Here is a 20,570-nt window from a genome sequence, read left to right as displayed (position 1 = left end):
GTGTATCAATTTTCGAAAAAAAATTGTGAAAAAAATGATTGGTGAAAGTTGATTTTCCGATTAAAGTGATGATAGAATGAAGTTGATTTTATCTCTATACATTTCCAAAACCCCAAATCTGGCGTAATAGTTTTCGTACAGTGCCGAAACTCAAAAAATGATTGTTCAGCATAACTAAGCGAACGATCTTCCATTATTTCAACCCCATACGCGTTATGGTTCATTCATCTCGTGCTCTTTAAAAAATATTGGAAAAGCACGTGGTTTACAAAATGGCCGATTTCTGGCTTCATTCTATAATCACCTTAAAGTTCGCCTAAATCCCCATAGTCGGCCCTGCTTATTAACTGCTACATAACGAAGTTAGAAAGTGCGTATAGGCTCATGTGCCATCGGCCTAGCCCGAGTGCTCGGTGTGCGCAGGTTTAGGGGAAACGGCGGAATACGTGTTGTTCGTGTGCCCACGTTTTCGCACAATGCGTGACCAATACTTGCCATGGGCTTAGGGTCATTTTGCCGAATGTCGTTTGGCCGAATGCCATTTGGCCGAAAGGGTCATTTGGCCGAATGCCGTTTGACCGAATAGTTGAAATACGTTTCCTTATGAAGTGAGAAGTTTAGCAGTGAGAAGGAAGAAGGAAGAAGGAAGAAGAAAGAAAGAAAAAGGAAGACGGAAGAAGGATTAAGGAAGAAGGAAGATGGAAGAAGGAAAAAAGAAAAAGGAAGAAGGTAGAAGGAAGAAGGAAGACGGTAGAAGGAAGAAGGAAGAAGGAAGAGGAAAGAAGAAAGCAGGAAGAAACAAGAAGGGAGAACGAAGGAGGAATACGGAACAAGGTAGAAGGAAGAAGGAGAAAGGAAAAAGGAAAAAGGAAGAAGGGAGAAGAAAGAAGAAAGAAGAAAGAAGGAAGAATTAAAAAGGAATACGGATTAAGGAAGAAGGAAGAAGAAAGAAGAAAGAAGGAAGAAGAAAAAAATGTAAGAAAGAAGAAGGAAGAAGAAATAAGGAAGAAAGTCGAAGTAAGAAAAAAGATGATAGAAGGAAGATGGAAGAAGCAAGAAGGGAGAAAAAAGAGTGAAAAAGGAAAAAGTAGTAAGAAAGAAGGAAGAAGAAAGAATAATTAAGAAAGAAGGAAGAAGGATTAACAAAGAAGGAAGAAGGAAGAAGGAAGAAGGAAGAAGGAAGGAGGAAGAAGGAAGAAGGAAGAAGGAAAAAGGCAGAAGGAAGAAGGAAGAAGGAAGAAGGAAGAAGGAAGAAGGAAGAAGGAAGAAGGAAGAAGGAAGAAGGAAGAGGGAAGAAGGAAGACGGAAGAAGGAAGAAGGAAAAAGGAAGAAGGAAGAAGGAAGAAGGAAGAAAGAAGAAAGAAAAAGGAAGAAGGTTGAAGGGAAAAGGAAGAAGGAAGATGGAAGAAGGAAGAAGAAAATAGGAAGAAGAAAGAAGGAAAAAGGGAGAAGTGAGAAGAAACATGGAAGAAGGAAAAAGGAAGAAGGTAGAAGGGAGAGGGAAGAAGCAAAAAGGGAGAAGGAAGAAGGAACAAGGAACAACGAAGAAGGAAGAAGGAGGAAAGAAAAAGGAAGACAGAAGAAGGAAGAATAAACAAAAACGAAGGAAGAAGGAATAAGAAAGAAAAAGGAAAGAAGAAGGAAGGAGGAAGAAGGAAGAAAGAAGTTAGAGAAAGGAAAAAATAAGAGAGAAGAAGGAATGATGAAGGAAGCAGGAATAAGGAGGAAGGGTGAAGAAAGAAAGAAGAAGAAAGAAGAAAGAAGGAAGTAGGAAGAAGTACCACTCGTAAACTGAGGTCAATTTTATCAACTATTCGGCCAAACGGCATTCAGCCAAACGACCCGTTCGGCCAAACGGCATCCTGCCAAATGGCGTTCGGCCAAACGGCATTCGGCCAAATGACATTCGGCCAAACGGCTTGACACCGCCACATGTGGTCTGGACACCACCCCGGAAGATGAAGTTGGAAGTGGAAGGAAGTGGAAACATGAAATTGGCTGGAATGCCGTTTTATCGGCTATCGTCTAAATAGTCTCAGAGCTACATAGAAGGTGGCGCGTGGACTTGAGGAATGGCTAGTTGAGGTGCAAATAAGAGGTGATCCAAGCGTTCACAGTCGGCTTCATGGGTCATACCGGTGCCCTGTGGTCGAACACGATCCTTTTATCGAACAAGTGGCCGCGCGAAGAACAACATGGTTTCGTCGCTTTCGCGGCGTCGATCAACCGGGCGGGTTCCAAGCCCGAGGACGGAAAGGGGTCCTCGTCAAGGCTGGGACAGGCGTCGGCAAGTCCCTCTGTGTGTCAATTTGGGGTGCACGCGGCATCATCATTCTTGATACCAGCCGTGCAGAGGGAAGTAGGTGCGAAGTCGACCCTTCCCACCTTCCGAGGACATAGGGTGTGGTAAGGCCACCTGGAAAGCCGGCAATGCGCTGTTCGATGCTGCAAAGACACGCAGCTTACCTCGAGGGTGCGTTGTGCACTGGCCTCCATTTGAAGCATTACTTTCTGGTTGTACCGAAGGGACGACGGGCTTGGCGGGAATGGAAACGGTTTAGCGGGTCGGGGTTGTAGTCCTGTCTCCCTCGTTTGCTGTTGGAGGTGGTCCCTAACCCCGCACTTCCTGGACAACCCAGGATATGTGTTAAGCAGATTCATTTTCCATTGCTTAGGAAGAAAAAAAACACACCCACACACACACACACACAGACATCACCTCAATTCGTCGGACTGAGTCGATTGGTATATAACACTATGGGTCTCCGGGCCTCCTATAAAAAGTTATTTTTTGGAGCGAACATATAGCCTTTACGTATACTTCGTATACGAGAAAGGCAAAAAACGTGCAATTAGATTGATTGAGCTTTTAAACACCGTTAACCTTCTCGTTTAGGAATTAATTCTTTTTGCATGCTCATTATCCTGCAAGCAAATTATTAGAACAAATTCGTCATGCTTGAATCAAATTAACTAATCATATGCTTTTTTTTTTCAGCCAAGTCATCAATTTAGCACCGCGTACGAAATTAGGTAAGTATCGTTTCTATTCAGAACATGGAAATTGTTAATCAGTGATCCACGGGAGCGGGAGACGTGGCGGTGGAGCTCAAGCGTTTAGCAAAGTCATCATTTGACGCGATATCTTTCAAATGTGACGTAAATACCAGTGAACAGGGGCCAACGTTATAAAAGCGGTAGTAATTTAATGTGTACAAAGTTTGCTCTCCGACTTCCCCCATGAAATGAATTGCTTTCATTGAATATTTTTGGCCTTCAATCGGTGAATCGAATTGCGCTGGTTCAGTGATAATGAAATGGAAATACCATAATTATAAGATCACTAATTAGTGCTTAGGAGACAATCTTTTCACCATATACTTCATTACTCATCATGAAACTTCTCTAAAACGCCCCTATTGCCGATAAATAAGTGTTATTCCATTCATTTTTATGGATTTTCAACTTCTTCTTCCATCCAGCTCACGGAAAAGTTTTAAAACATAGACTCGACTTGAGTCGAGACAAGTACGAGACACTGAATACGACCTTACTGTTGAGGTCGAAATACGTATCTGTCAAAGGTACAATAAAGTTGTGGAGTTTAATGAAATTGTACAAACTCGTCTTATGACAGATTAATACATTCCACTAAAAGCTTAGAACAATTTACGTATATAATTTTTCCTTTTGCGTGCCATTACATCCTCCACTGGAATATTAAGGGCGTTGTGAGATGCGAATAACTCGGATGCTACCGGTCGGAAAAGTTGCTGAGCCATACTACGGTGAGTCTCGGATAGGGTGGTCTAACCGGTAGTACCGAAACCGGTAATACCGGTATTACCGGCCGATTTTGGGTACCGAAAGTACCGGTATTATAGACGGAAAATACCGGTATTTTCGGTATTTTAAATTTTGCTGCCAGTAAAAAAAATCTGACTTTTTCTTAAATGAACATTGTTGATACCATCCAAAATTTTCCCGCCATAGTGTATACAATTATGAAAACGGTACCAGCCGTAGTAGTTCTTTTCCGTAGATCACCTGTGAAAAACGATTCTCTCCAAAAATATGTTCGTTCTGAATTCGGAAAAGAATTTGAATTAGTGACTGAAGCCAAGGCACGCTGAATTAATTCAAGCCCTTGAACCTGTTCAATCTGTTGTGAAACTACTGCTCTGTGAGTTCTGCACTCTATATGAACTCTGCACTCTATACGTGGCGTTCCAATTTACGCTGGAACTTTTATCAAATCAAGCCACAGAAATTTCCGCTTTTAAAGAATGAATCCAAGCGAGACGATCCAAATATGCCGATCTTTTTGATTTTTAGAATAATTCTGCCGTGAAGCAATTAATCAGAAACGATTTTGGAATTTTCTTCGAGGCATCCAGAGCTACTTTGATTAAGCAAGCGTATGGGATCTTGAAGCGTCTAATCATTCCTGATGCGATCGTTGAAACTGAGAAAACGACCATACCTAACGATCGGTACGAAGAAGATGCCTCTATGAATATTTTTCTGGTTTATCGGTTAAAGAACAACTTGTTTATTTGTTTATTTTTTAGGAAAAGGGAAAAGCCCGTTTGAGTTGAACTCTTTTTGTTCTCTCTCAAATGGGCGCAAATCCTCTTCGTCTTTTCGTACAAATAGAATACAATTTCACTCCAAATGATACACAATACAATTATTTATTACAACTATTTACAATGATTAACTTAGTCTGGATCTAGTATCAACAATTTAAACTAACCTTTCTAAAAGTGTGACAGGGTGAGGGAAAACCTTTTCCGAAGAGTGTTACGACTCAAGTAAAAATCGAATTCATTTGAGCAGCGATTGAAAATTCTGCACATGCTCAAAAATGCTTCGTGAAGAGACTGTAGCAAAGCAAAACACTTGTGTTGCTTATGGCAAATACGTTGACGCCAGGATCCTTGCATACAATCCGTAAGGAATTTTTCTACTATGAATCGGAAGGGATTGATGGCAAGTATTTGACACTGATTTTCGACGGTCTTGGAAACATTCGTCCTACTTCGGTTGAACCAGAGAGGGCATTATCAGTAGTTGGCAACATTGCTAACAAAATCCAATGTGGATTGGGAGATGAGTCGCTCAGTATGTATTGTCTGCTTGAGTTTCGCTTTGCCCAGCTCAACAAGCAATGATTTTAACATTCTAAGTTTGTCAACAAATATTGTTTTTCATCCAGAAGTCCAAATCAAAAGTTTTTCTTTTACTACTTGAAATTTTCAAAAAACCGGTATTCTACCGGTATTACCGGTATTGACTCCATCAAATACCGAAAACCGGTATTTGACCAAAAATGGCCAATACCGACCACCCTAGTCTCGGATCCTGCACCGGATGCTGATTACCACCTTGACGAAGAACTTTAGATCCGTAACGGCAAAACCTCCGTGGCATATGGGGTTTTCAAAACCCAAGAAATAAACCCTTCGTTGAAGGGAAAGCTACCCAACAACGATTTTAATTTGTTAGATTTTCCAAAAACACATTATTGATTTAGGCTATGCTTTTTTTACAAATCTGATGTTTTCGTCAAACCGTTTATTCAAAAAAGGTTCTTTTATCTTTGTCACTAATTAAGACAAATGTAACGTGGATCGAACTATGATTTTCAACACATATTCCAAAATTGGTATTTCCAAACTTTTACCACTACTGTTACTGCCCTTCTACGCATAATTTTCCCATGTTAGTTTTTGTGGATTTTGACTTTTCATCACAGAGCAGTCTATTTTTATGTATACTTTTAGAAAACTCTAACAAATTTCAAACTTTGTTAGGAATATCATTGAAAACAACATCAATTCTATTTGTCCCATTGCTTAATTTCTACGCATAATTGTCTCGCTGTGATTAAATTCATCATTATGACGGATTCTGTTATTTTATGGAGCAACACACATTGAAATAGCATTATCTGTTATTATATTCCAATCTCAGCCTGTTCTACTGGTTAATAGATAAAGCATGTGGCGACATATGTCAATCGCAGTAGTCATTCACGAAATCATGCACTGAATGGGGCTGATATGCGTAGAAACCACAAAAAAATGCTCTATTTCTCGGCATAGCTGTCCCGCCAAACTTTTTTCAAAATCGTTGTCGCAAATTCTATTTGTGGGTGAAAAATAAGAATGATTTTAATGAAATTAAGTCTTCTGAATCTTATATTTCATTCAGGTTATACGCCAGCAATGAAAATTAGGATTCAATTTCAAATGCCATTTTCTCATTTGTCGTTTTTTGAATTTGGTACAAGCATGCGTAGAACGGCAGTGTAGTCTTATTCACAATCGGCTGGTCTAACTAGCTTGTCTTCACAAAAATATTTGTTTGAGTCTTCTAGTTTGCCTCATCTCATGCCCGAAAACGAATAAAGAACAAAGGAATCTACAATGCAGGTATATCTGCTTTGCAGACCCGAAACGGCAACTCATCATATGCCAGATGTAACCCGATCCGAAGATCTTCCTTCCAGTATTTCAGTTCACTGTATGGACCGCAATCCTAAAAGCGAACCGTATCGCTGAGGAGTGAACCATCTCACTTTGCGGGACCCGTACTTCTTATACGTCGAGTTTCAATTTTGGCATGTGCTGGGAAAGAATTTGTTGTATATGCGCAGATGCAGTTCATAATCTCCATTCAAGCCTGTTTTAACTGTTTTCAGAGGCTATTAATTAATCAAGTTCGGCTTCGTTATGCTTTTTGTCGCTTGAGCTCCAATAAACAAGTTATTTTAGTTCAATCAAAATTAATTGCCTATTCCGGGGCTTAAACCACCCGACATGTTCTGAAAACTCATATGTGAATATGTACGTTATGTGGAAGATATTGATTTGAAAAAATATATTGGAGGTAAACACTTTCCCTTCGATGGGACTCGAACCCACGACCCTCAGTACGCTAGACTGGTGTTTTAACTAACTAAGCTACGAAGGACCTCCGTCGCCATTCGCAACGTAGCGACTACTGAATGAGCTCGAGATTCCCAAATTGGACCCATAGTCAAATCACTCGCAATTCATTTGTCAAGCCAACACTTCCACATGTGTATAGTACACATTCACTTTAGAGGAGCGTGAATATTTAGAATGTCTGCCATTCTTCATCAGCAACGGTACTGATCAAGAGAGGTTGTGTAAACTATTTTCCAGTCGATCGTCAAGCTCAGACTCGATTGCATTGCGTAGGCTTTGATTGAACTGAACCTGAGTTGTGTGCTGTTGCCTTGTTCGGACCGAGAATCGAACTCGCCATCTCTGGATTGGCAATCCTACGATGTCACTCGCAAGGCTAACTGGAAACCCTTTTACTATCGACTACAGTCAACATGAATACTTAAACAGTAACCTTACTAGTTGTAGCTCGTATGCCAGCATGGAGTTGGTCGAAAAGTGTCAAAATACATAATGTCCATCATTGAACAAATACATCACTCGTAGTCGCGTTAACCTTCCCAAAGCACAACCGCTCCACTAAAAGCGGTTGCACTCAAACGGACCTAAAGCCCACGGAAAATAATTGCCACTCATTTGCATTTTTGTTGCCCAAATGAGCTCAAATTACCACCACACTATGCCCCTTGATGTCGTTTCGGCAACCGCAGCGCAGCTTATGGGCCGCCACAGGTGGTGCGATTGGGGCTCACGCCGAACAGGTAGATTGCCACTCATTTCGCACAAAGTGATTACTGAATAGCTCGTTGGAAAGCTATTTAGGAGGACTGCTTGTTTTCCTCATTCCTCGCACATTTCACGCTTGGTCACGGTTGGGCTCCGTTCTTTCACTCCTACTTACTGTGTTTGTTCGATTTGTCTTTTCTATTTATTTTTTTCTCTAATTCCGTGGCACAACCCACCCACTCATCAATGAAGTTGTATTCCATTCCGGTACTGGGTGGCTTTAAGGCATGGAGAGCGAAGCGAGTCTCTTATTTTTCGCAGTTGGAATGACCCGCAGCCGGACGGTTTTATGCTATACTCAGAAGTTGTTTTTGTCGAACGATTCTAATTAATCATTGACATGCGTATTTTTGCGAGAATTGTAAGAAGGCTGGAGCAGACTTTAGACTAATTATAACCATAATAAAAACACAGTACCTTTCTCGTGGATTACATTTACATTTGGTAATGCAGTTTTCATAAGGAAGAAGTGTTTGGCAGGAAGTGTTGCGTGGCAGGGAAAGCGGGCAGGAGTTAAATTTTGCTTTCGGATTGTCTGTACTAATTCTGATTAGACTTTTCGAAAAACGATTTTTGTTATCAGAAACACACAAGTCTTGAGCACATTTGTGATTTTTCATCGATGAGAAATTATAAGAGAGAATGTTATAAACAAACTAATGTAGCGAGACAAATCGGCCAACCCACCTTAGGGCTGGGATAAGTTTGCCAATAAGTGAAACACATCAAATGTGTCTGTGAAAAATGTTTATAAATGCAAAACCCAGATTAATCCACCTAGCGGTGATGATGCGTTTCTCGCTCATTATAAAATGTATCAAGAAAAGCTCTTTAGAGAGGTCAAAATTGCACATTCATGATTTTTGACCCATCTGTAAGTAAATAGGTTAAAGCTAAGTGTCCTAAAAGTAAGTGAATTTTTGAAATACATTTTACGAATAAAAAATCAGAAGGGTTGTGTACAAGACACGACCGCCCGACGTAAACTACGAATAACCTTTTGGTGCAATGATAAATTTAGCGTCATGCAAATACTAGTTTGTTAAACGCTACAGAATCTACCGTCACAGTTTTCTTGTAATCAAAAGAGAATGCGTCTCCTTCTTAATCGGTATGGGTGCAAATATTATGTGCAACCATAACACTCACCAAAGGGCGGGGCCAGAGGGTTTACGTTATTGACTATAGGAAAGCTGCTTTTTAGCGTGCGTGAGCTATTTCGTTCACAACATTTGGACTATCGATTGCTTGTTACACTACGATGACATCTGTGGCGGTCATTACAGTAACGCGGTAAAGTACATTTCTGTATGCGAATAATTCTATGCAGCCACTGACGCGCGCACGTGATTCGGCTACCGATGAAAACTTTCTGCTGTTACCAGGCGATTTGCACTTCGCAGAAAAATTGTCTTGGTTCAACTTTCTCTTCTATAAAATTGTGGTTCTGGAAAGAACCGAATTATTTTCCATAAAGCGCCTTTCCAAACACTAACAGCAACAAAACCAAAATGGCTGACAATTACTGCGCTATGGTGGGGTCTTCAACGGTTTGACTGGTATCGTTGAAAAGTGACATTTTCTCGGAAGATTCTGAGTTGAATAGACGAGTGCGGATCATAAAATCTGTGCGAAATCATTTTGCGAACTCCATTTAAACAATATAAAATGGGATATCAGAAAATCAAGTACATCTCGGAACACATTCTTCCTCCTAGCAAAATATTTGGTGGCCCTGAAAAAGGGCCGTTTGTTTCTGTTGGCATGAAGCCATTTGAAGTGATGTTCATCGCGTGCCGGTAATCGCCTAGATGATGTCTTTTAGGATGGTGGTCCTACAAAGGGTTGTCTGTCAAGCTGGTTCGTCGAAAATGATGTTGAGTACTGATCTGACGGTGTGCTACTGACCAGTAAACATATACCAACGGCAAGAGAATAATTGAACTGCTGAATGTCCAGGTAAGAAAAGACATCCTTCGGTGTGCGTCACCGTACTTGAATTGTGCTAGAATAAGTGAATATAAGAGAACATAATTAATGGAAATAAATGTATTCGTTTCTATGGGAAAACTCACCATAAAAGACTATATGTTCTGACTGTTTCACAGCTGATGTAGAATAGAATCTAGGTAACCGTGAGTAAGAATCGCGAGAATAGAACACATCTTGTTGCTAAAACAAAGTAAAGCACAACCAGAGGTTGGCCAGGACTCTCAACCGGCAAAGACACCACGACAACATGAATTAATTGTGTTGGGAAATATCTTTCGGATACCTGAAGATATCCGCGAGTGGGCCTCACAGGAATGGAACGTAATAATTCACAGTACGTGAATGTCCAATGTGCTGAAAATAGTTAATGTACAGAAATCATTGTTAATGAAAATAATTTATTCGTTTCTACAAGACACCTCACCTATATGCTCTGACAGTATAGCTGCAGATGCAGAATATCCTCCAGGTGATCTTGAGAGACGATCGCTGAAATGCAACCCATGTTTACAGTGTCGCGCTTGTAGCTCGAGAAAGCATCAAACGGCAAAGATACTCCGACAGAAGGAAAGAGTTGTTTTGAGAAGCGTGTCTCAGGCATGGAAGGATATTCGTGAGCGGGCGTCTCAGGGATGGGACGCATTACATCAGTTGAAGTACACCTTTTCAGGTGAACAGGAATCGTGGGCGGGCGTCTCGCACTACAGCAGTTGAAATACACCTCTCAGGTGAACAGGAGTCGTCGAAGTGCAACATCAGGTTAACAGCGTCGCGTTTTGGCTCGAACAAGGTAGAGCTCCACCGGAGGAAGGCCAAAACCCTCAACCGGCAAAGATACCCCGACAGCAGGAAACAGTTATGTTGCGGGCACAGAAAGATATCCGTGAGTGGACGGATGTACACAATACGTGGATGTCCAATGTGCTAAAATTAGTACAGAAATCATTGTTAATGAAAACGATTTATTCGTTTCTACAAAATACCTTACCGTAGATACTATAAGTACTGACAGTATTGCAGCAGATGCAGAATATCCTCCAGGTGACCTTGAAAGAAGATCGCTGGAATGCAATGCCAGGTTAACAGCGTCGTGTTTGTGGCTCGACCAAGGTAGAGCTCCACCGGAGGAAGGCCGAGACCCTCAACCGGCAAAGATACCCCGACAGCAGGAAAGAGTTGATTTGCGAGACGTCTTCCAGGCACAGAAGGATATTCGCAAGCGGGCGTCTCGCACTACAGCAGTTGAAATACACCTCTCAGGTGAACAGGAGTCGTGGAAGTGCAACATCAGGTTAACAGCGTCGCGTTTTGGCTCGAACAAGGTAGAGCTCCACCGGAGGAAGGCCAAAACCCTCAACCGGCAAAGATATCCCGACAGCAGGAAAAAGTTATGTTGCGGGCACAGAAAGATATCCGTGAGTGGACGGATGTACACAATACGTGGATGTCCAATGTGCTAAAATTAGTACAGAAATCATTGTTAATGAAAATGATTTATTCGTTTCTACAAAATACCTTACCATAGATACTATTAGTACTGACAGTATTGCAGCAGATGCAGAATATCCTCCAGGTGACCTCGAAAGAAGATCGCTGGAATGCAACGCCAGGTTAACAGCGCCGCGTTTGTGGCTCGAACAAAGTAGAGCTCCACCGGACGAAGACCAAAACCCTCAACCGGCAAAAATACTCCGACAGCAGGAAAAAGTTATGTTGCGGGCACGGAGATACCTCTCAGGTGAACAGGAATCGTGAAAATGCAACGCCAGGTTAACAGCGTCGCGTTTTGGCTCGAACAAGGTAGAGCTCCACCGGAGGAAGGCCAAAACCCTCAACCGGCAAAGATACCCCGACAGCAGGAAAAAGTTATGTTGCGGGCACAGAAAGATATCCGTGAGTGGACGGATGTACACAATACGTGGATGTCCAATGTGCTAAAATTAGTACAGAAATCATTGTTAATGAAAATGATTTATTCGTTTCTACAAAATACCTTACCATAGATACTATTAGTACTGACAGTATTGCAGCAGATGCAGAATATCCTCCAGGTGACCTCGAAAGAAGATCGCTGGAATGCAACGCCAGGTTAACAGCGCCGCGTTTGTGGCTCGAACAAAGTAGAGCTCCACCGGACGAAGACCAAAACCCTCAACCGGCAAAAAATACTCCGACAGCAGGAAAAAGTTATGTTGCGGGCACGGAGATACCTCTCAGGTGAACAGGAATCGTGAAAATGCAACGCCAGGTTAACAGCGTCGCGTTTTGGCTCGAACAAGGTAGAGCTCCACCGGAGGAAGGCCAAAACCCTCAACCGGCAAAGATACCCCGACAGCAGGAAAAAGTTATGTTGCGGGCACAGAAAGATATCCGTGAGTGGACGGATGTACACAATACGTGGATGTCCAATGTGCTAAAATTAGTACAGAAATCATTGTTAATGAAAATGATTTATTCGTTTCTACAAAATACCTTACCATAGATACTATAAGTACTGACAGTATTGCAGCAGATGCAGAATATCCTCCAGGTAACCTCGAAAGAAGATCGCTGGAATGCAACGCCAGGTTAACAGCGCCGCATTTGTGGCTCGAACAAGGTAGAGCTCCACCGGAGGAACGCCGAGACCCTCATCCAGCAAAGATACCCCGACAGCAGGAAAAAGTTGATTTGCGAGACTTCTTCCAGGCACAGAAGGATATTCGCAAGCGGGCGTCTCGCACTACAGCAGTTGAAATACACCTCTCAGGTGAACAGGAATCGTGGAAGTGCAACATCAGGTTAACAGCGTCGCGTTTTGGCTCGAACAAGGTAGAGCTCCACCGGAGGAAGGCCGAGACCCTCAACCGGCAAAGATACCCCGACAGCAGGAAAAAGTTATGTTGCGGTCAAAGAAAGTTATCCGTGGGTGGACGAATATACACGGTACGTAGATGTCCAATGTGCTGAAATAAGTACAGAAATCATTGTTAATGAAAATGATTCATTCGTTTCTACAAAATACCTTACCATAGATACTATAAGTACTGACAGTATTGCAGTAGATGCAGAATATCCTCCAGGTGACCTCAAAAGAAGATCGCTGGAATGCAACGCCAGGTTAACAGCGCCGCGTTTGTGGCTCGAACAAAGTAGAGCTCCACCGGACGAAGACCAAAACCCTCAACCGGCAAAAATACTCCGACAGCAGGAAAAAGTTATGTTGCGGGCACGGAGACACCTCTCAGGTGAACAGGAATCGTGAAAGTGCAACGCCAGGTTAACAGCGTCGCGTTTTGGCTCGAACAAGGTAGAGCTCCACCGGACGAAGGCCAAAACCCTCAACCGGCAAAGATACCCCGACAGCAGGAAAAAGTTATGTTGCGGGCACAGAAAGATATCCGTGAGTGGACGGATGTACACAATACGTGGATGTCCAATGTGCTAAAATTAGTACAGAAATCATTGTTAATGAAAATGATTTATTCGTTTCTACTAAATACCTTACCATAGATACTATTAGTACTGACAGTATTGCAGCAGATGCAGAATATGTGAACTTAAAAGGAGATCGCTGGAATGCAATGCCAGGTTAACAGCGTCGCGTTTGTGGCTCGAACAAGGTAGAGCTCCACCGGAGGAACGCCGAGACCCTCAACCGGCAAAGATACCCCGACAGCAGGAAAAAGTTGATTTGCGACACTTCTCCCAGGCACAGAAGGATATTCGCAAGCGGGCGTCTCGCACTACAGCAGTTGAAATACACTTCTCAGGTGAACAGGAATCGTGGAAGTGCAACATCAGGTTAACAGCGTCGAGTTTTGGCTCGAACAAGGTAGAGCTCCACCGGAGGAAGGCCAAAACCCTCAACCGGCAAAGATACCCCGACAGCAGGAAAAAGTTATGTTGCGGGCACGGAAAGATATCCGTGAGTGGACGGATGTACACAATACGTGGATGTCCAATGTGCTAAAATTAGTACAGAAATCATTGTTAATGAAAATGATTTATTCGTTTCTACTAAATACCTTACCATAGATACTATTAGTACTGACAGTATTGCAGCAGATGCAGAATATGTGAACTTAAAAGGAGATCGCTGGAATGCAATGCCAGGTTAACAGCGTCGCGTTTGTGGCTCGAACAAGGTAGAGCTCCACCGGAGGAACGCCGAGACCCTTAACCGGCAAAGATACCCCGACAGCAGGAAAAAGTTGATTTGCGAGACGTCTTCCAGGCACAGAAGGATATTCGCAAGCGGGCGTCTCAGGGATTGGATGGAACCTCACCATCAGACATTTTAAGTACTGATAATATGGGCCGGTGATACGAGAAGTAGGAACAGTATCTTCTACATTCTGCTCGTAGATTTCGAACAAATGTCAGATCGAGACATGTTCCTCCGAGTGTGGTTGCTTGAGTAGGATCCGTAGCTAATTCCATGCGAAGGTATTGCCTCATGAAGTCAATAAACTCGGTGTTTTCTTCCTTCGAGACATCGATGTTGAAATCACCAGTCACGATTATGGGCATGCTCGAATTCACGTACATACAGAGATTCCGCGCCGCGAAGAGTTTCTTCTGTTTGGTGGTTGTGCTGGGAGATATGTACAACGCAACCAGTAGTGTACGGATGCCCATAATATCGACCTCAGCAGAACAAACATCGCCATATTCATCTGCCATAATGAGCGTTGTGTCGTTTCTTCGACTGGCCTTTTGAATCGTATGAGGGCTGGCTACATTAAACGCTGACCTGTTTTGGTATATGGCAACACCCGCTGCTCTCGTGCTGGATCGCTTGGACTGGGAAACGCAGTTATATCCTGATATTTCAGTTATGGTGCCATCATCCTGCCAGGTTTCACTCAGTGCTAAAATATCTCCAGTCATCAGTACATGGTCTGTACTAATGTCCAGAGCATGAGCACCCAGACTCTGAACATTTGCGGATACCAAAACAATGCCAGGGCCCTTGGTTTCCACGAACTGCAGTAACTCATCACTGATGGTGCACAAACGGTGATTTGACAGGCGTGTCATTTCCGTTCGAAGTTCCCGTATCTTCGGTGTGTCGCTACCCTTGGCATGATGAAACTTGAAGTCGTTCTTGGCGTTGGTCAGAAACAGACCATCAAGGGAGGACACTCTGGAGAGGCCAACATACACCAGCTGTTGCTCCTGTCCTTTCTCGTAATGGTACACAATTTGCGGGAATGTTCCACCCTGGGATTTGTGTACCGTTAAAGCACAGGCACTGACCACCGGGAACTGAACCCTTTTACATTTGACACTCCCGAGGGATACGTTCACCGACCGTTTGCCTATTGGTGTCCAATCCTGCTGCAAGACACCTGGTTTTGAATGTACGAGAGGCCTGGATTTCACTCTCAAAATCCGTCCAATAGAATCGTTCTCAAATTTTAACCACAGTCGTGCAACTTGCTGTTCAGGATCATCATCGCTTTGTTCTATATACATCAGCTCGCCGATTGCACCGTTGACAATCCCGTCTTCTACTTCGACGTTTGTTGTGATCATGTAAGGCATTCCAATGGTGAGACGCAACATGTAAGGCAACCCGCCGGCTTCCACAACACTCATTTTGTGTATCTTGTTCCTGGCGCTTGCAAGCTGCTCGTTAGTCCTGTACCCATTGAAAAGATCTTCGGCCAGACAATCCAGCCCGTCCGTTTCTCTCAGTACGTCGCTGTTGTACTGTTCCACGTCGAGGTTACGATGAAAGAGGCGTATGGCGTTGGGTACATTTTCCTTGCACCATTGGACTGTACGAAATCGGCTTTCGATGAGCTTAGTTTGTTCATCTGACAAGCGTTCACCATTTCCAATACTCGTCAGGACAGCTGAGAATTCCTCATCGCTCTGCCTCATGACCCTGACAAGGGGATGAAACTGTAGTGACTGCCAAAGAACAGCTCCATGCATAGAATTTGCAGGTGGTTTGAACACAAATCTTGCATTTACTGGAGGAAGCTGGCGAAAGTCTCCAACGAAAATGATGTCCATTCCTCCAAAAGCATCATCATACTCGCTTCGGATGTCTTGTAGCCGCGCGTGAATTGCGTCCAGTATATTGGCGCCAATCATGCTCACTTCGTCGACTATGATAGCCCGAACGTGCGCAAATGCGTTCCGATAAAGCTGGAGGGTTTCGAAACTTAATTTTGCGTTGTTCCTGCGGGACATGGTCAACCGGAAGGCAGAGTGAACTGTTGTTCCACCAATAGCCACTGCTGCCTTTCCTGTAGAAGCACATGCAACGTATGCGTTGTTCTGGGCGTTGTGTGCTTGACTAAAACGGTTGTATGTTTCCATCAGGATACGCAACGTGAAGGTTTTTCCGCTACCAGCCGGGCCAGTGAAGAATATTTGTAGCGGTTTTCTAATGTCATCGAAGCTGTGGATCGAGTGGATGACATGGATAATCAATGCCCGCTGCTCAGGATTCGTGGCTCGTACCATTTGGCAGTATGCTTCTTTATCGATAACATTAGACCGCTGTTTAACGACTGCGTTCAACGTGTTCGTTGGCAGGTTCTGGATATCGTCGTCGTTTGGATCCATATGGATTGTTCGCACACAATCATTGAGTTTGTCTGTGACAGTCTCCTGCTCTTGACCTGCGTCGGCACCACACATACGCAGGTACTCCTCAACAGTATGTTCGAGATTAAATTCGCAGTCGTATTCCTTACGTTTCAGAAGCAGAGCGCTTTCTTGATTGTCGTACAACTGCAGGAATTTGTTACAATCAAGCAAATCGCACATTTCATTGCGGAACGGCAGAAACAGCAAAACCATCTCCCGCTTGTAGTCATCGAGGTCAGACATCGGATACGCTCGCCAACGCAACACACGTGCAGTGGATCGACGATTATATCCGTTGGTGGAACTCTTCACTTTCGTGTAGTGCGCTACAAAATCAGCCAAGCAGACATCCTCTAGACCTTCACGTGCCTCGTACTTTTGGATGATGTTGGATGTCCATATGTCGACGGAATCATCTGAAATGCCTTCTTCGTCCATCTGCTTTGTACGCTTTCTTGTCTTGGTCCTTTCGTGCGGCCACATGGTAGGAATGAACTCCACCTTTCTACTGGCCTCCGACATAGATTGACGAAGAAGGTACCAGGCAGCTTCTTGTGCAGACATTTCAACGGAGTTTAGCATCTTGATGCCGACTTTCTTCAATAAGGACAGGTGGTCTTGATCCGGGAACTGCTCAGAAAGCTGCACAAGATCACGGTGCAAACTGCTTATGCCACGATTCGCCTTGTTTACGTACTCGACGACGTACGCTGCACAAGAAAACTCTTCAAGGATGAACTGGAGATCCATGTTTGACTGCAAGACATTGGCGATCCACGGGTTGAAAGGATTGGTCCATAATTCCGTCATCAACCGTTTGATCAATACCGTTGGTCGTGTTATAGATGCACGGATAACATCAAGGTAAATCTCAAACGAACACTTGCAATCGGCGAGAAATTCGTCGAGAGTGTCGAATGCTTTGGTCTCCAGTACATTGTGCATCTCTACGGACCTCTTTTTGAGTTGTGCACGGCGTCCATCATCAACCGTGAGTGGCAGCAAAATTCGCGTTTCATCCATCGGCCAGTATGGGATGTTGAATCGGCAGCTTTTCTCACCTCGCTTGTAGCAAGTAAAGGTGTGTTTGTGCACCTGGTTTCCGTAGCTGTCTGGGAGATCTACAGCTTTCACGGAACAAATGCTGTCAATCAAATAAACAGTAGCAGGCATGTGCTCTGAAACCACCTCACCAGGATCTTTATTCAGCCATAGCAGTATGTGCATGGGGACTTCCGCGATGTTGAAACTCAATTCGTTTGAAGAATTCCAATACACGAAAGTTCCTGAACGGGCTTTTTCTCGACGACTGCAGTAACTGCATTATTACGTCAACTAGCTTGTTGAAGTATATACAACATGTCACCGGATCCTCATTCACCAGTGTTGCCCGTTGTAGTGCCGACAGTTGCTGCATAATATTGCCACTTATGTTTCCACCTGACAACTTCTGCAGTGTTTCCAGCAGGAGAGGCCATTTTGTCTCACTGGCACTTAAAGTAAGGAACATCGTCGGTTTTCCCAGCTGCCGAATCATTGCGAATAAATCGCGTTTACGTTGCTGCCAGTATTGCACCGAATTTGGGATGGACTTCAAGAAAGACAAATTCCGATCGATGCACTGTTCAAGGAATTCTTTGTCCTTCAGCATTTCTCGTGTTATATTCGCTGTCCCCATACACCGAAACGTGTTTTGAAGTCCTTCGGAAACGCGCAGTCGAAGAATTTTCATTGCCACGTAAAGCAAATGTTTCGGTTTAACAGCTCGTCTATCACGTCGGCGCAACTCACTGGTAGCCATCATGAAAGGCGTTACCCGTACTTCCGGATTGAACGTTCTCGGCTGTCCTAGATATATGTCTGGAAACGATAGCTCCTCAGCGTGCTCATCATAAATGATGGATAGTGGTACTCTGTTCTGCGCCGGGGCAATCTCCAGACACTTATCCTCGTTCCATAGTAGGGTCTGCTGTTGTACAATCAGCATTTCGACATCGTTGTCGCTCTCCATGGTTTCAATGGCATCATCCACTCGAAGTTGGGTATCGATGGCCTGCAGATTATCCTCGCTTAATGTTATGCCATTTCGGCGATACAGGGTGTGGTGACCAGATACTGCAGCCAAGCTTTGATTGTTGCCTTCTTTACCCATCCAGACAGGTAACTAGTTTTGTGGATCAAGTGTTTCTTGATTGACACATTAATGGCTCTGTCATCGTCGAGTTGGCGCGGAAGTTCTTTCACCATTTTATCCACATCCACAGGAACGTTTATCACCTGACCAATGATGCCGTAACTGCCTGCTGCAAATCGTAGTCGTCTAATTTGCATAAATGGCAACCGTGGGGCGATGAAACGTTCGCTTATTGGATCCAGTGGTGGGAGATGTGGATTTGACGGATACTCCGGGAACTTAAAACCGTTAGAAGTGGCTAATAACGGCACCTTTCCATGTTTCAGACTCGTTCTACATGTGACGCACGCAAACAAGCCTGTGGTTTCCAAATCGATTCCGGGCAATATCTCAAATGCTGCAGCAGTAAGCAATTTGAGGTCATTGGAAAACCACAATCTGTCACACACGCCACACGGAAAACCGAAACGATTGTTGACGAATCTCTTTTCGAATTCCCTCGTCGCACTTTCCAGGTTTGGCTCAAACGGTTCTATAAAAATCAGATGAGATTAAAGAGAATTTTCAATTTTTCGAAGATCATATATAGGTCTTACCCTGGCCCGAATGCTCAGGATACGAGAAACCATCCTGTTCGTCACGCATGCTGCTATCGGCGATCGAAGATCGAGCGGGACACGGTGATACTATACCATTCTGATCGAGATTATCGTCAAACAATATTTGAGCCGGTGAATTATCACCGATCATAGGGTCATCAACGATGGCCGATCCATTTTGAATACTGATGACCGTTTCAGCATCACGGGAGCGCACCGGGGGATACACTATAGACACAATATACGACAGAAAGACAAATTTGACAGGAACATCATGTTCAATAAAAAAAATGATTTGATTATTTCATTTTAAAAAACCTCATATCGGAATCATACTTGAATATAATAATGAAAGTAGAAACAAATAGCTTCTTGGATAGCTTGAGGGACTCCGATTATGAATTTGGATTTTCTTAAATTATATATTTTTTTAAAATTAGGACGAACTAATAATACAGAAAAAACTCTCCGTTACTCGGTAATGAAGAGACCATCGAGTAAGAGAGGATATGGTTTTAGAAGTGAAAATTTTAACTTTTCAAATTAGTATGAACAAAACGTATATATAATAATTTATAAGCAGTTGAAATAAATTTATTTGAACAGGATGCATTATTCATCCAGTTGAAGTTTCTGTGATATTTTCAACTTAAAATAAAGTTAAATTTTCAATACTACAGAAAATGTGACAAAACACAGCTAAAGCGGAAAACTTGAAATTTATCAGAAATTGCATTACAACATTCGCACAGTATTCATTTTTCAGATTGTTGAGGTTTCTGATATATTTTGTTCCAAAATTGGAATGTAGTTATCAATAATGTTGAAAATGTGATAAAATTTTTACTCTTATAAATTTAATATATTAGATGTATTGTGAAATATTGATTATTTGTCAAGGGAAGGAATAAAGACGGACAGAATCAGATTCACCGTATTCGACTAGAGGTCGCACAGACTTAACAAACTTAACACACACTCACAACACTTAACGTCTAGCATGAGACAACGGACAGGACATTTTACACAACATCCAGTAGTCCAGTGGAGAACTTTTCGCTTTACGAAAAGTTTTCTCCTTACCCACACTCCACAGCACATGCGTCTAGATGATTGACGTCGCTAACCGCATGGTCACGAAGCCCAAAAATGCATTATTTTGACAGTAAAGGATCTGGTATAATTTTGCAGTGTTCAAAACATAGAAATAAGGGAAAATTAGAAAGATAATTATCGAGATGATTTAAAAATTAATTAAAAACAGTTAAAATGTTGGTGATATTTTCAGCTTAAATGCTGTGAAAACTTTAGGGGCTGATCACAAATTACGTAATATCGAATTGGGCAATTTTAGACCCCTTTCCTCCACTTCGTAACCGTTACACTTGAACTATCTCTCCCTCCCATTGCAGCACTATGCTTTTTTGTTTGGAAATTTAATAAATATTGAAACTTGCATTTTATATTATTATTTATTTTAAGATTTCCTACCTCGAGTAGAAGGCCCTTCTCCAGCGTCCCACCCAGCAGTGGACG

General features: G+C 42.9%; 1 protein-coding gene across 1 annotated transcript; it reads right to left on the bottom strand.

The window, feature by feature from the left end:
• Positions 1–13,346: 13,346 nt before the first annotated feature.
• Positions 13,347–17,474, bottom strand: LOC134221708 (uncharacterized). Its single transcript, XM_062700895.1, has 2 exons — positions 14,070–17,474; positions 13,347–13,661 (listed from the first exon to the last, which is right to left on the bottom strand). The coding sequence occupies exons 1-2, from the start codon at positions 17,472–17,474 to the stop codon at positions 13,347–13,349; spliced, it is 3,720 nt and encodes a 1,239-aa protein (XP_062556879.1).
• Positions 17,475–20,570: the final 3,096 nt, after the last annotated feature.

The sequence above is a fragment of the Armigeres subalbatus genome, chromosome 3 (assembly GCF_024139115.2).
Source record: "Armigeres subalbatus isolate Guangzhou_Male chromosome 3, GZ_Asu_2, whole genome shotgun sequence".
NCBI lineage: Eukaryota > Metazoa > Arthropoda > Insecta > Diptera > Culicidae > Armigeres > Armigeres subalbatus.
The sequence above is the reverse complement of the archived record's forward strand: the minus strand, read 5'-3'. Positions and strand labels throughout refer to the sequence as shown.